Genomic DNA, 14,452 nt, shown 5'->3' on the forward strand with positions numbered 1-14,452 from the left:
ATGGGAATTGTTAGTTGACCTGCAGCTATGTTAGTTGAACACAGTACTATGCAAGACTTGACTTACACACACAAATTTTGAGGGATAAACTTTCAAGATAAAGATGTAGTAAAGCAGCATGCTGGCTGCAGGTAGAGTGTATCAAACTTCATAATTTTCTCAGAAAAAGCCATCTGATTTCTAGTTGTGAATTGCAGGAAACTACATTCATCCAGACATCACCAGATTGTTCAGTGTGGCACCATATGGGAAGTTACGAGTTAGTTTAAGGGAGTACAATTAATACAGGAAAAATACAGCAATACACAAATCAGCCAAAGAGCAGCAATAACTGTTTACGAGGACACAGGCTAGAAGAAAGCTGTTTGTGTAATTCTGTGAGCCCTCGTTCAGGTCTGTAATATCTTTCCTTGCGTGGCACAGCTAATAAAAGTGACAAGTGAAACATGCTGGGTGATGCTGGACAGTACACTGAATGAAGATTAGGACTGCATACTCACAACTGTGTTAAGTGAGAGGGTAGTAGGAGAATAAACAGTACAAAAAGCAAGGGACAACTACTGACCTCTTGGCTCTTCTGCCTTTCAGAAAGAGACACCTGGCAAAACACCTTCATACTGAACACAGCCATCCCATCTCCTCCCACCTGCCTCTAAAGCCAAGCCAAAAAGGGAAATGAATAAAATACAAATGGAACATAGAATCACACGAAGGTTTGGATTAGAAGGGGCCTTAAAGATCATCTGATTCAAACCCCCTTCCACTAATCCAGGTTGCTCCAATCCCTGTTCAACCTGGCTTTGAACACTGCCAGGGATGGGGAAGCCACATGTGTATGTATTGCCTGAAAGGGTTAATTCCATTTTCCTCCTATGGGCTGAAGGGGGAAAGAGTGAAGTTTACTGGCAGCTGCTTAATAATACAACCAACACTAAAATCTTGCAGTGTGAGTATTGATATTTTATTTTTCAAAAAGGAAAAAAAACAAAAAAGAATACATAATTTTAGCGACCGGAAATGTGCACAAAGTTACAAGGAATTCACACATTAAAGAAACAGGCTTTGAAAGAGTTTCCTTAATGCATGGGACTTATAAATTCTTTCACAACCGATGCTGCTTTTTTCAAATACTCTGTAGTAATATGGCATTGGGAGAGCCAGAAATCCCCTAAGATGCCAGCACTGCTAGTACAGGAGGTGCCTGACCTCAGTCTCTCAGCCATGAGTACCAGGGATACCCCAGTAACTCCTATAGGTAGAAAAAGAGGCTCTCCAGCAACATAATGCCACAATCTAAGGCCACCCCAAGAAAATCAACAGTATCTCAAAGCTGTCAGAAACTAGGCAGTTCCCACGCATCTTTAAATGAGCTCATCCCAACCCTGATATTTAGTAACAGCTTTAAGGAGTGTATTTATATAAATCTATTAAAAAAAATACCAAAACACTACTGTAAAATTCACATGAACACACACCACTGTAGCAACACCATGTTTCCAGTGGAACTTGGTTATTAGCTGCTTGCAGTTTATATACAAAGCTGATTAATTAGAAAGGCTGCTACAGGGAGCCAAGCTTTCTTTCCAGGTTAGCCTCTGGCTAGAACAATGATTTCAGATATCCAATGCTATCTTCTAGGAGTTGGCAATGTTAACAATTCTGATTAGAACACCAGGGTGCCGTGGTTTGTAAACACTTAATATTAAATTAAAACCCAGAGCATTCTCGCTCTCTGCTCTGACACTATAGATCAGCTGATTGATATGATGTTCTAGGAATTCATGGGAGATATAGACAGTTTGGCCAATAGAAATCCTTCAGACAAGTTCATTCCTGGTGCCAAGTTATTGACTTTAGAGCAACACCAAGCATGAATTTGATCCACAATAGACTCACAGGCAAATTCTTTTCAAGGATGTAGGAGTTTCCATTCCATGCTAGCAGAACAATTTAAGTTTTGCGTGATCCCTACTCTACAGGGAAAAGCAGTTTTCCAGGTTCACAGGCAAGGTCAGCAACACAGACTAAAAGAGCTCCAGATTCCTGAGTACCTGGTCCATGTTGCAGGTGCTGGGCAGTATTGCCCACTTGTCTGACTCCTACAGTCCTCCACCCCCTTCTACTAGGGAAAGATTACATGGTACTGCATTTGGGGAAACACTCACAGGAAAATGCCTAAAGAAAATGCACTGGGGATATACACAAAAAAGGCTAAAATATCTCAAGACAGGAAAAATGGGTCTTCCTGTTGTTCTTGAAGCTCTTCTTAACTCCTTCCTCTTTGCCAGCTGCAGTCCTGAGTAATGAATGTCTGCCAGATCTGGATGGCAGCTTCCTCAGACCCTTTCCTTGTGCTTTACGTTAGACAGCTTGACTGTTTCCTGCTCACAGGCAGGTGGAGAAGGCTCATCATGACATCCAATCATCAGCTGGTAGACAGTCACTCCTGCAATAGCCCCAAGGAAAGGAGCAACAATTGGAACCCACCACCACTGATGACCAGTCCTGGAAAACAAGAGAAAGTGAATAAGGTAAGAGCTTAAGCCTTAGGATATTTATGTTTGGTTCTGGAACAACGAAAGATCTCTAAACATCACCATTGACTTGCAAAAGACAATACTATCTGCATGTGCATGGCAATTTCCAAGGCAGATATTGTCCCCTCTGCTTCTCAAGGTGACAAGCTATTCAGAACAGCTACTTCCAGGACTTTTAATACTGTCTCTCCACAAAAAAGAGAAGCATTTGTAGTGCTTGACCTATGCACATTCATTTCCCCCCCACTGCTTGCCGGAAAAACAGCCTTTAATAACACACTGTTTTGCTCTCAACTGTCTCCAGCAACAATAAAATCCAAGTATAAGAAGCACGCTCCATTTCCTACCACCTAAAGTATGATGATAGGCTTATGTCCAAGGTGTACCTGCACTTCTCAGGGATGTTCCCAGACTTGATAACAAAGTTGAGTCATTTACTCTCACCACTGGAAACTGCCCAGCTTCTGCAATTTCTTAAGTAGTTGGAGCGAAGCAATTGCCTTTTTAAAGACTTTATATGAACCAAAGATACCTCATGAGTGCTGACACCCTTTATTTTGCCAGAGCTACCACCTATTTGGACCCCTTGCTGCACAAGGTTTTTACTGCCAAGCACTTACCAAAACACTTTAGTGCCCCAGCCAGCAATGGCTGTGAAGAGACGAGGCCCAAAGTCCCTGGCAGGGTTGACAGCATAGCCAGAGTTGAAGCCCATGGAGGTTCCAATAACGAGGACAACAAAGCCAACTGTGAAAGCCTCCAGCCCAGTGGGGACAGGGTTGTTGTAGGGATCGACAATAGCCAAGACACAAACAATCAGGGCAGCAGTGCCAATAAACTGAGGAGGGCAGGAAAGAAAAAGAATTCAATCCACATTAGTATTTTAATCAGGTTATTTAACTGCTCTGAAGTCCATTCATTTAGGACTTACTCTCTAAACTGGAATATCTTCACTAAGTCATTCCATGGCATTATCAGACCACAGCAAATAGAGCACCTATGGGAATGGGAGAGTGAAACGTGCTCTCCTGGCAGCCCACAGGCTCAATCAAGCCCACACCTTTTTCCCTACCCATGGAGGAGCTATGAATAACTGAGCAGCCTCTTCTTGAACCTGCTTTCAACCTGCCATGGCTGGGAGGCTGCTGTCTCTTTGTGATGGATGGCAACTTTGAGAAGGAGACAGTCATCTCCAATACCAACCATCACTCCACACCCAGTTGACCTCTGGGCTGTGCAATAACCACAACAATATAGTGGGAGAGAAAAAGAAACATTTTTTCTCATACTATGGCTCTTCAGAGCCTGGGAGCAAGTGATATCCTTTTCACTGGTATCCTGGGCAGTGTAATATCACTTAATCCCCTTAACACAAGCCTTCTGGCTGCAAGGGTCCTTTCTGGCTTTGCTCTTCCTGTGAGCTAGTGAGATACATGTGCCTGTTCTAAAAACCTTTTTGGATATCTTCTCTTTAAATTGCAATTCATTCTCCAAGTAAAGGAGAGGCCCATAGCCAACCCAAATGCTCTCTCTTCCAATGTACCTACATCCTCCCATCTCCCTCTTACCTGGTCAAAGAATCCATTCACAAGGTTCAGATGTGGAGATGGGTAGGTAGCAAAGATTCCAGCCGTGCCATTCACTCCTACAGTCAGTTCAGTCTTATCAAAATCCCAGATGGCATCTGGGATGGATGGGAAGAAAGATAGGTCAGTCATTTTCCAACACGCCTCAGAGAGAGGACCCTGCTTGGAAAACACTACAGTGTAGGCTCCACAGAGCCATGAATATTGAGATAGAATTCCCCAAGTATTCTGTGTTGCAAAATCATCTGCTGTAGAGCAAACACTCATTTGGAAAATTTAGGATGTGATCCACCACAGCATTTTACCAGTCAGGCTCAGGTGCAGATGGCCTAAGTCCCTGATTCTAATATTTCTTGTTTGTCATACACCAAAGAAGAGTTAGGGCCAAAAAGTAAACACTAAAATTACTCCAGTTACTCAAAATGCCTGCAGTATGAGTCTTGGTACCAAGACATGAGGTACTGATGTGAATATGATCTGCAGCAAATAGGAATTGGGGCTGATTATGCAGTTTCTTTTAAACCAATATGCAATTAGGTTCACCTCTTGGGCTTGTCTTGTAGAGCAGTCAGCTCCTTGCCTACCATTACGTGGAAGATGGCTAACTAACCTAGGTTTCCAAGGTGAAAACCAGTTGGTGCTATTGCTTGGGTGGCAGTTTTCTCAGGAACATCAGTCAGGAGGACCAGATGCATGAGGAACTGGATTTCTACTATGCTTTCCAAGGTGCACAGATATAAAGTCTCAATCACTATTAATGTTTCATTGGCTTTTCTGAAAGATCTGTTCTAGTCCATACACTAGATACAAAAATGGCCATCCAAAGGCCCATTGGTCATTACGCAAGGACAAAGACTTCCACATTGACAATGCTGGTTGGCCTCCAGATTGACTGGAGGAGGTTTGAACCCAGCATCATGAAAACAGGAACAATACACCCCAGCCCACCCCTCACCCCCCCCCGAAACATGATAAGGAGGTTTGTCCTATCTGCTCTGCAGGAAAACACCTCTCTCTGTTCTGCAAACAAGCCCCTTCGCAATGAGTCATGAAGAGCAATAGTCTCACCCCAATAAACACACAAGGTTTCTTCACTTACCATGGTAGAGCCCAAAGACTATGCCAGCTCCAAGGAAAGCCCCCAGGGTTTGAGCTAAGGCATAAATTGGTAGCTTGATCCAGGGCTCCCGGGCCAAGAAGCACATGGCAAAGGTGACAGCTGGGTTCAGGTGCCCACCTGCAGAGAGGTTGGTTATTAGTGTACTTTTACAGGCAGAATTTGGATCCCAGGGACGAGCCAAGGGACACTGTTTTCCATACCAGTGCCAAATAGGAAAGGTACAGCCATCTACGTCTACACAACAATTGTCACAAGTGAAATCCAGCCCACATGGAACACAACGTACCTGATACTTGCCCTGCGATCAGAATGCCGAGCGTTACAGCAAAGCCAAATGCCAGGTTGACAGTCAGGAAGCCTCCATGAGACCCTCTGCTGAGGAACGTCTGCGCCACGGAGCCACAGCCAAACAGCTAGGAGAGAAAAAGGGGTTGAAATTACCCTCTCCGTTTCACATCAGGACAAGTTGCTGACCAATGGCTGCAACAGCTCCACTTAGACCTGCAAGTACCATTACAGGCCACGCATGACTCAAAGCCTTCAAAGCTTCAATCTTTGGTCAGAGTATCTAGGTGTTACCTCTAGGGACAGCAGGGAAGGAGAAAGGACACAGCACAAGCCTATCTCCTGTCAGGGGGAACCAAAACCAGGGCAAAATTCAAAAGCAAGATTGGACAACGAAGCTGGAGGTCTTTGTCCAACCATCTAATTTTAAGATGGTAGGTGAGAAGAATGAGCCAGAGAGCATCCTGGACTGAGGTATTTACAGTGCAAGTGTTCAGATGAGGGGTCTGGGTACCTTATTGTTAAAAAAGGCTAACAATTGTTTCACACATAGATTGGCAGGGGATAATTTTGCTAATGCCTGGAAATACAGACATGATGGAAGGACGTATTCAGCCTGATATTCATGGAGTCTTCTTTCAGGTGGCACCTTCTGACAGTGAGGGACTGGAGCTGCCTGCTAGAGCTGAGGTGCTCACATTTGTTCCAGCCCCAAGGTACACTCTGCTGCGGCCACTCTGAGCACAGCCAACAGCATCCCTATGAGCACATTCCACATCACCCATATCCTTCCTATGGCAAAGTCATGTAACAGATGACCAAGGCAACACAGCTGGCCTGAGCAGCACCAACATGGCACAGACACCATCAAGAAAAGTCTGTTTTCCAGAGAAACCACCACCAGCACAATCAGAGGCTTGGCCTTCTGTCCAAGAGCAGGTGTGTACCAAGCACTCTGGGGAACAAAAGCTGTTTCTTTTGGGTGATAAAGGGTGTTATAGTAGCTAATGGAGGCATGTGCTTTTGCTGAAAGGCATTTGCTCCAAACAGGTGAGCCTTCTCTTCCCAACCACGTCCAAACACTATCTTCCTATGCTTCAATGCAAACTAGAATCTTAAGAATCCAAACCAGTTTTCCCTGGCAGCTCAGTTCATCACTCATCCAGCTGAAGGCCTGCTGCCTTGTCAAGTCTTACCAAAACCCATCTTGTAATTTAAGGAGCCCTAATCCTAAAAATCTCTATGCTTGTGTCTTCCAGTGACTCCACCTGAACTCATTCATGGTGTTCACTTCACCAGGGATTATCACATAAGCAGGTACTGAGAGCATCCTTAAACTAGAACAGGAATTACAGCTTTTTCCAGAGATCCTCAAAACTAGGGGTCAAGGCTTAACTTAAATCTTCTAACTGCATAAATATACCTATACAGCCACAAGACTTTCTGCTCCCATGAACTCCATCATCTCAGAATTACTCCGTTGCCACAGAGGCAGTATCTGTTCTTAGGGGACAAGCCACTGAATAAGCACGAAGGCAGCAGGGGTAGCTGTCTTCACCTCTCCTGCCAATACTGAGCATAACCATTGAGCAACACACAACCCAGATCAGGGGCAAAGCCAAAGCACACCTAACTATTCCCCTCCCATTCCCTTGACAACAGATGAATTAGTAACAAAGCAAACACTGCACACAGCCTACAGGGAAAGGAGCAGCCGGGTAGGCTGCAGGCTGACTCACAAGGTGGACACTGCACACAGGTGCCTCTTGACAGGAGGCCAGGTCCCCAGCACAGGACCTGACATGGAAAGGACAAAGGAACCTGTAGAACTTGTTAGTTAATGAGAAGAATGGCCAGCATTGCCTTATAAATGGTGCAGTCAAAACAGGCTCTTCAGTGTCCTAACCCTGAGCTGCCCAGCTGGAAAACCATGGCAGAGAAGACACCCCAAAGGCAGAAAAGATGAGTCTTGTTGTGCAGCAAATGGAGCCATCATTCCCAGCTATACCCAGCCACCAAAGGAAGCATAATAGCTCCAACTGAGCAAATAAATACTGGCCAATGACATCCATTCCTTCTCTTAATACATATGGGCCTCAGCATGCTTTAGACAGGTTTTGGGAGAGTATTTGGCCATGGTGTTTGCCCCTGTAAGGTCACACAACACATCAGCCTGACCATGGAGGGGTGCAGGTTCACAAAAAGCTGCAGTGGACATCATAGTTTAACAGGGCTGACCCCAGGCTCTTCCTAGTGATGAAGGTATTTGTGCTATTCACTCTAAAAGAACTGGCAGTTCTGCAAGTGGATGGTGGTTGGCTCATTAGCCACATACCTTTTGGTTGCAGAAACCATGAAGTAAAGTTTTTCCCCCCCTTCATTTCCCTGTTCACCCACAAAGGTCTTCCCTTAACCTGGAGGGATGCCAGCTCTGCCATTTCTTGAGGGGTTATTCCCCATTCTCCTCTCCCCCATTCTGCACCCAGCAATAGCTCTCCAGCTTTCCTGCAGAAGAGAGTCTATGGGCCGTGCAAAAACACCCCGGAGCTGCTCCACAGGAGCATTACAATTATTTATCAGATGAGCCCTGAGCACTATTTGGCTTAATTCAGTGTAACAGTAGAAAACTTGACCCTCAGCAGATAAAAAGTTTAAGGCGATATTTAGGAACAGGTTTGAACCTTGACATGTAGGTCTGCAATTCCATCTTACACCAGTGACGTCCACTCAGCATGAACATATATTCTAATGTATGACATCCACCCATGGTATTTGACTTTTAAGAACCATGTCAAATCATGCTCACCCCTGCTTTTGTGGCAAGTGGCTTGACATTACGAAGCTTTTTTGTGGTAGTGGTTATTCCAATTTTTAACCACACTATTTCCACTTCTGTTATTTGTTAGCTTTCTTTTCAGTTCCTTTTCCTTCAGCAGAGAGGGACAGGAGACCCTCAGCATGCATTTCTTAAATCTCCTTTCACCAGTGCTTGCAGAGAAGCATTTAGGAGCTGCTCGAGTGTAAAAGCAAGGAAGGCCATATAAAAGCACTTCAGTGTTCATCCCAGTGGCTTTTAAGTGCATGCAATGGATGGAAAAGTCCTAGGCAGTATTATACCACTATGGTCAGGGACAGTGGTGCACACCCAAGGGGAGGTGACTCATTTGCTCAATTTTCTCATTCTCTTGATTTTAATAGTCTGCCTCCAACACTGCTACAAAGAAAATGAAATGGAAGACCGAGCACATTACTGGAAGAATATCCCCAACAGAAACCCAGGTTAGCACCTCTCATGGAAGTCACCTGTTATACTCCTGTGATACACTAGCCAAGTTCAAAAGCACTTTTAAAGTGCTAAGAAAATGACTGCAACAAAACACTCTGATGTCTTAAAACTACTCTCATAGGAATTGAGGTCAATGCATCCATTAACCAGGTTAATGGAAGCTTGCTCCCTAATTTCATCTTACTGGCTCTAGCACATCTAATGCCTTCCCTACCAACAGGAAAGCTTCTCACTCCTCATGAGCTGATCCAACTTCTCGTACTACAAAAAAAACCAACAAAATCCATGTTCTGCAGGATCCATGAGCTGAACTGGGTCAAGGTGAAGGGGCTGACAAACAGAGGGGAGCAGTACTGCCTAGTACAAGGGAGGGGACAGCCAGAAGCAGCAAAACCAGGAAGAGGTAGCAGGTCACTGGTGAAACTTCGTACTCTGGGAAGCTTTAAACTCCCTTTGTCCAGGGCATGTTTGGAGAACGGCCATTTGGAGTTGTCACCAAGGTAAAAACACCCTGAATCAAAGACTGGACATGAGAAAGACCCAGAGCCAGTCAGGAAAAGACCTCGGAGCACAAAGAAATCAAAAAAGCTAATGAAGAAGAAAGGCCATCTGAACTTATAGGCAGACCTTGCAGAAAGCAGCTCAAGAGGAATATAGTGCTCAGCCAGGTTTCTTCTCTTTCTTGCATTCTCTTTTCTTTGCCAGTGCTTTTTCACACCTTCGGGTGCAACACAAAAGACCTGGGTGCACTTCCTCTCGGACTTCAGACAAACTGATCTGTGAATCAAGCTGGAAAAGTTTTGTTGGCATAGCCCAGGAGGAGTGTTATTACCTGAATTACATCTTTCCTCTTCAGTCAGCGAATAAAGCAGAGATTAGGCAAGAAGCCTGCTGTAAATCTACCCTAATCACATTGGTGAATGGGAAAGGCTCTTGTTGCCCTCTAATTAGTGGGGAAGATGCCAGAAGGGCAGTCAAACCCTGAGTCTGCTCTGAAGGTTGCAGGCCCTTGAAGGGAGAGACCCCAAGATATTGATGGAAGACTTTAAGCATCAGACACACAAGGGAGCATTGCTCTTCATATCAGGGTGAAACTTAGGGCTACCCTACAGTCCCCTCAAGGGGAGGCTGAGAGGGAAGGAACAGAGAGCTATCACTTCACAGTGACTTCAAAACAACCTCCCAAGTCCTCCTCTGCAACCTAAAGCAAGAGGAGGTTAAAAACACTGTAAGCCTTCGTATGGCCTCTTGCTGCCCTCCCCAAGGAGCAGAACCCAGGTCTGGGTAGGTCTGAAGACACATCCATTGCCATTAATGTTTCTGCTCAAGCAGCATGCAGAGATCTTCCTCTGCTCCGCTGCCCGTGTGACTGGCATGACCAGCCACGAAGACAGTGCAAGGAGCTCTGTCATTTTTGCCTTTCCACAGAGCACGTCTCCAGCAACCAGAGTGGTCATCATTTACTATTTGCAAAGCAAGGAAAATCACTAGACCTCCACAGTCCATGTTTCTGCCCAGTATGGCTGAAGCCAGCTTGGACAGAAGCAGTCTTAAGGGGAAGGGCAGCGGCAGATGGTCTGTCATGTTACAGCTCTTTCTGCACCACACGTTGTCCCAGAGCCAGGCAGGGCTGCAGGACTCAGGAGATAAGAGTGTCTGAGGAAAGTTGCGCCACACATAGTATCTCATGCTTACAACGCTGCACTACAGATCCTTTGCAGGGAAGAATCATCAGTGCTGACAGCAAAGCTTTCCAGCCCTTTTTAAAGCCTCAAAAAGCATTAACAGACAAAATACATTTCAAAAATTAAAAATATAATAAAAATCACATTCTCTGAATGCCACAAGCAGGAAAGTCTTCACAAACTGAACAGTGGCTGTGGGAATTGCTGTGCCTCCCTGGGGATGAGCAGCAACATCAAGCTCTGCATTGCCAACAGTTAAATGAGGCTCCCTTCGCCTTGATCATCCCAACCACTTTGCTATTCTGGTTTCTGTGGTCGGCAGCACACTCATACCCCAAACAGCTCCCACCCAACTACAAAATCAAGGCAGCCCTCATTGGAAAGCAATTAGGAATTGTTTTGTTCTTTCTTTGTGCCTCAACAGCAGTGAATCATTTAGTCCGATTTGGAAATCAATTACAAACAGCAATTACTTGTCCTGCAGATGCAAAAACCGAACAGAGAGCGCTTTGGTGTTTATAGCCAGCAGAGCAAGGCTAACAGATCGAGCCTTTAAGAGAGGCACAGAGACATGCTACTGGAAATCTGGCTTTGGTGAGTTGCTACAGTAATAACACAAACAGCAAGCGACTTGGAAAATGCCTTCAGCATTTGCATTGCTTAACTACTGCCAGCAAGCAGTGCTTTCAGCCACTTGGAACATGAACTCTGAACACTGGAAATAGTCATCCTAATTATCAAAGGGAAGGTAGAATCAGCATTACTATTTTAGTAACAGTAAGGACACTGCCCATAGACTAAAACCACATTGTGCAAGGTGCTGTACAGAGACAAAGCAGCTTGCAAGTAGAGAGCACCTTGCCTTCATGCCGCTCAGGTCTTGGCTGCCTCAATTGGATTATTTTTCTTATCTTATCTTAGAAAAAGAGCACTGTTCTGTGTTAACGTTCTCCAACTTTACAACCTCCTTAGAAAATTAAAGGGTCCTAGGTTAATTCTTGCTGGGAAAGAGACTTTGCAGGGGTCCAAAATGGCTTTGCTGTAGAAAGGTTTGAGCGCACTGTGGTTGTTACACAAGTGAGAGGAAGGAGGGAAGAAGCTGAATCCGTGCCAATATCCACGGTGGGACACGTTTTACATTCCACAGTGAAATTTAAAGTAAGCTGCAAACTTTCAACAGCTTCCCTCCCTCGGTGCTCAGGAAGTTGATTTCAGTGTGAACAATATCAAACATTAAATCCATTCTAGACATATTTGTGATCCGTCAGCTCCATCTCCCTTGAAGATGGTTTTGTGGATCCCAGGTCTTTCCTCGGGTATTGCAGGCTTGCTGTCCTGGAACCCACTTCCCTCTCTGCATACCCCATTTTTGACTGACAACCCAGGAGCGTTCACCATGTTTGGGACTTTCTCATTTCTCCCACCAGCCCACCCCATCTTCTCCCACACAGCCAGAGTGCCCACAGCCCTCCATCCACTGCAGAACTGCTGCAGCAGATCCTAGGTGACTTTTACAAGACCTACGAAACAGAATTGAGTGTGTCACTAAATCCAGCATACTCATTGCCCAGGAACACTCAGGAATTCCTGAACAAGGAATCTGCTTGTACATACACTTTAAAACGTATCAGGTGTGGTGCCCCTGAGGACAAGGCATGTGCTGCTCACTTTTACCAGTGCAGCATCCAGCCTGGCTGATGGGTGCCCATTACCACCCTCATTTTGGAAGCTCCTTATGATTTTGGACCAAACTCTTCCTCAGGCTCAGAGCACATCTCAACTCCTCTCTGCCTTGAAGCGGCAAGGCTGTAGGGAAAAGTAGTCTCTGTTGTGCCAGCTAATACTGTCAGGAGAACTTCTGGATCATGAGCTCTTCCGAAAGCTCAGATACACATAGCTAAAGAGTTCCCTTGTTTCTCAGAAGTATTAACTTGGCTAGCAGGAGACATTATTTGACCTTACAAGTCTTACCCTACTTCAGTCCTGAGACTAACTGCAGCAACATCAGTGATTCACAGACAGCAACCTTATACCTCTTAACCGCTTTCCTATCATCTTCTATCTACCTCAATTTCAAATACCCCTTCTCTGAAAAATCAACAGGACTTGTTTGCATATCACCAAAGCTGGGTCACTCTGACAGTAAAGCCAATGCATGGTGTGAAGCAGCTCTTTTAAGAATGGTGAAATTTTACAGGGTCTTCACAGAGTCCCCTGTCCTCCTCCAGAAGAGTCAATAGCCCACTTCCTCACCAAAACAATCTTATTAATGAAGGCATATGTCAGCCTTTCTTCGTTCCTCCCCAAGCACACGTGTAGCTTCATTCAGCCTTCCTCAGCTTTCAGCTCCTCCAACCATTCGATTTCTCCCCCAACAGTCCTGTCATCCATTAACAAAAAGGTGTAAAAACCACACTCCCTCTACTGAAACCTGTAGGTTTGGTCTGGATCTACACCACTTCAGAGGTGCTTTTGCCTGCAGGTATTCACTGTAGGTACACCAGCCCACTCCTGCTGCAACACCAATGCACAAAACCTGTGGCCCATTGGGCAGTTCTGGGCTTTTTGATATGGATGCCCAAAACTAGGTATCTTTGTCAAAGTTTTGCTACATGGGTATTCTCCCCACCACTCCTCACACACCAGTGTCCCAGCTGTTCACATCTGCTTCTGACTTCAGAGCAAGCCAGGGCAGCTCAAAACATCCATAGACTAAGGTACTATACATTTACCTACCCTGCTTTATCCCTTACATTCCCTTCCTTTGGAAGCCAAGCAGTAAAACAGGCGGGAGAGTTTTGCTACCATTCACCACCTAAGAACACATCAACTTTGGCATTGTCACATACTGTCACATACATGGTGAGCACAAGGTCCCCATCAGTGGCCAGCACAGGCTGCTGTGGTGTCATGCAGCCCTGCTGATAAGACCCTGAGGAACCCACAGCAAAAAAAAAACACACTGCAGCAGTTTAAATTCTGGCTACTTCTTCTCCATAGGATGCACAAGAAAAACAAAGTGAGGCGAGGAAAAAGCTTTCACTTCCCCGGGTGATAACACTTGCAGTATTCCATTGCCAAGAAGTTATTCCAGGGCAGAGAGAAAGGAAGTTTTGCATACTCTCTCACAAACCACTTGCTGCTTACACAGAGGCTTTTTTCTCCCTGCACTTCCCAGATACACCAAAGCCCCCAAACACCCAACAAGCTCTGCAGAGCCCACCCTTTGCCAGCAACCCCAAAGTTCACCCTGAAGCCACTTGCATGGACACTTCTCTGTCAGGCAGGGGTTTCTCCTGTAGCTCTGTCACAACAGGTTGCACTGGAACTGGGCTCATCCCCAAGTGCAAACTGGCAGTACTTTATCCCCTTCACCGGGACAATTTCCCCTCAAACCCAGGGTCAGAGAGCATTGCACAGACTCACCACCAGGATCAGGGTCCCCAGGCATTCAGCCAGCGCTTGCCGCACTAGCTTGTTTCTGATCCTGAGGCGCTCCTCAATAGTAGAAAGGATGTCCTTTTGCCTCCCCATCGCAGCAGCGGTGCCGGTCAAGCAGGGTCAGAGAAAAGCGAGCAGCTGATGAAGCCTCAGCAAGGTTTCTTGCCCAGTACAGCGCCTTTGCTTATAAGTGAGTGGTGCCTGACACACCTCCTGGGTAACCACACCCCCTCCACCCTCTCTTCAAACCCAACTTTGTTTTATCCCCCCCTCCTTTTCAGCACGAGGCAGAGCGGGTGGTTTTCCTCTTTGTTGCTCGCATAGGTGAGCAAAAGGTGCAGGAGTTTCAAAGGAAGGACAGATTTAACGTGGCAGAGATGTCCTGCTCAAGCCCCTGCTGTTTTCATCACTGGGCACCTAACGCGTGGGGCCACATCTGCTCCTCTCCGCTTCAGCTGGAGAGATAAAAGCCAAATGCATAGACTGAGCAGTGCCTTAGCCCGCTTGTGTGA

The 14,452-nt window shown here is 45.7% G+C and overlaps 2 protein-coding genes across 2 annotated transcripts in view; both read right to left on the reverse strand.

Moving 5' to 3' along the window:
* The window catches only part of LOC130598605 (phospholipase A2 inhibitor gamma subunit B-like), a 140,683-nt gene that overhangs the window by 37,443 nt on the left and 88,788 nt on the right, over nucleotides 1-14,452 (reverse strand). The window lies entirely within an intron of this gene.
* AQP3 (aquaporin 3 (Gill blood group)) lies at nucleotides 1,057-14,127 on the reverse strand. Its single transcript, XM_057408158.1, has 6 exons — nucleotides 13,926-14,127; nucleotides 5,530-5,656; nucleotides 5,223-5,360; nucleotides 4,106-4,221; nucleotides 3,158-3,375; nucleotides 1,057-2,505 (listed from the first exon to the last, which is right to left on the reverse strand). Exons 1-6 carry the CDS (start codon nucleotides 14,031-14,033, stop codon nucleotides 2,337-2,339), a joined length of 876 nt encoding a protein of 291 aa, XP_057264141.1. The 5' UTR covers nucleotides 14,034-14,127; the 3' UTR covers nucleotides 1,057-2,336.

Source organism: Pezoporus wallicus, unplaced genomic scaffold, assembly GCF_028554395.1.
Source record: "Pezoporus wallicus isolate ANWC-B61680 ecotype Strahan unplaced genomic scaffold, APGP_CSIRO_Pwel_v1 contig_6996, whole genome shotgun sequence".
In the NCBI taxonomy this organism is placed as follows: Eukaryota; Metazoa; Chordata; class Aves; order Psittaciformes; family Psittacidae; genus Pezoporus; species Pezoporus wallicus.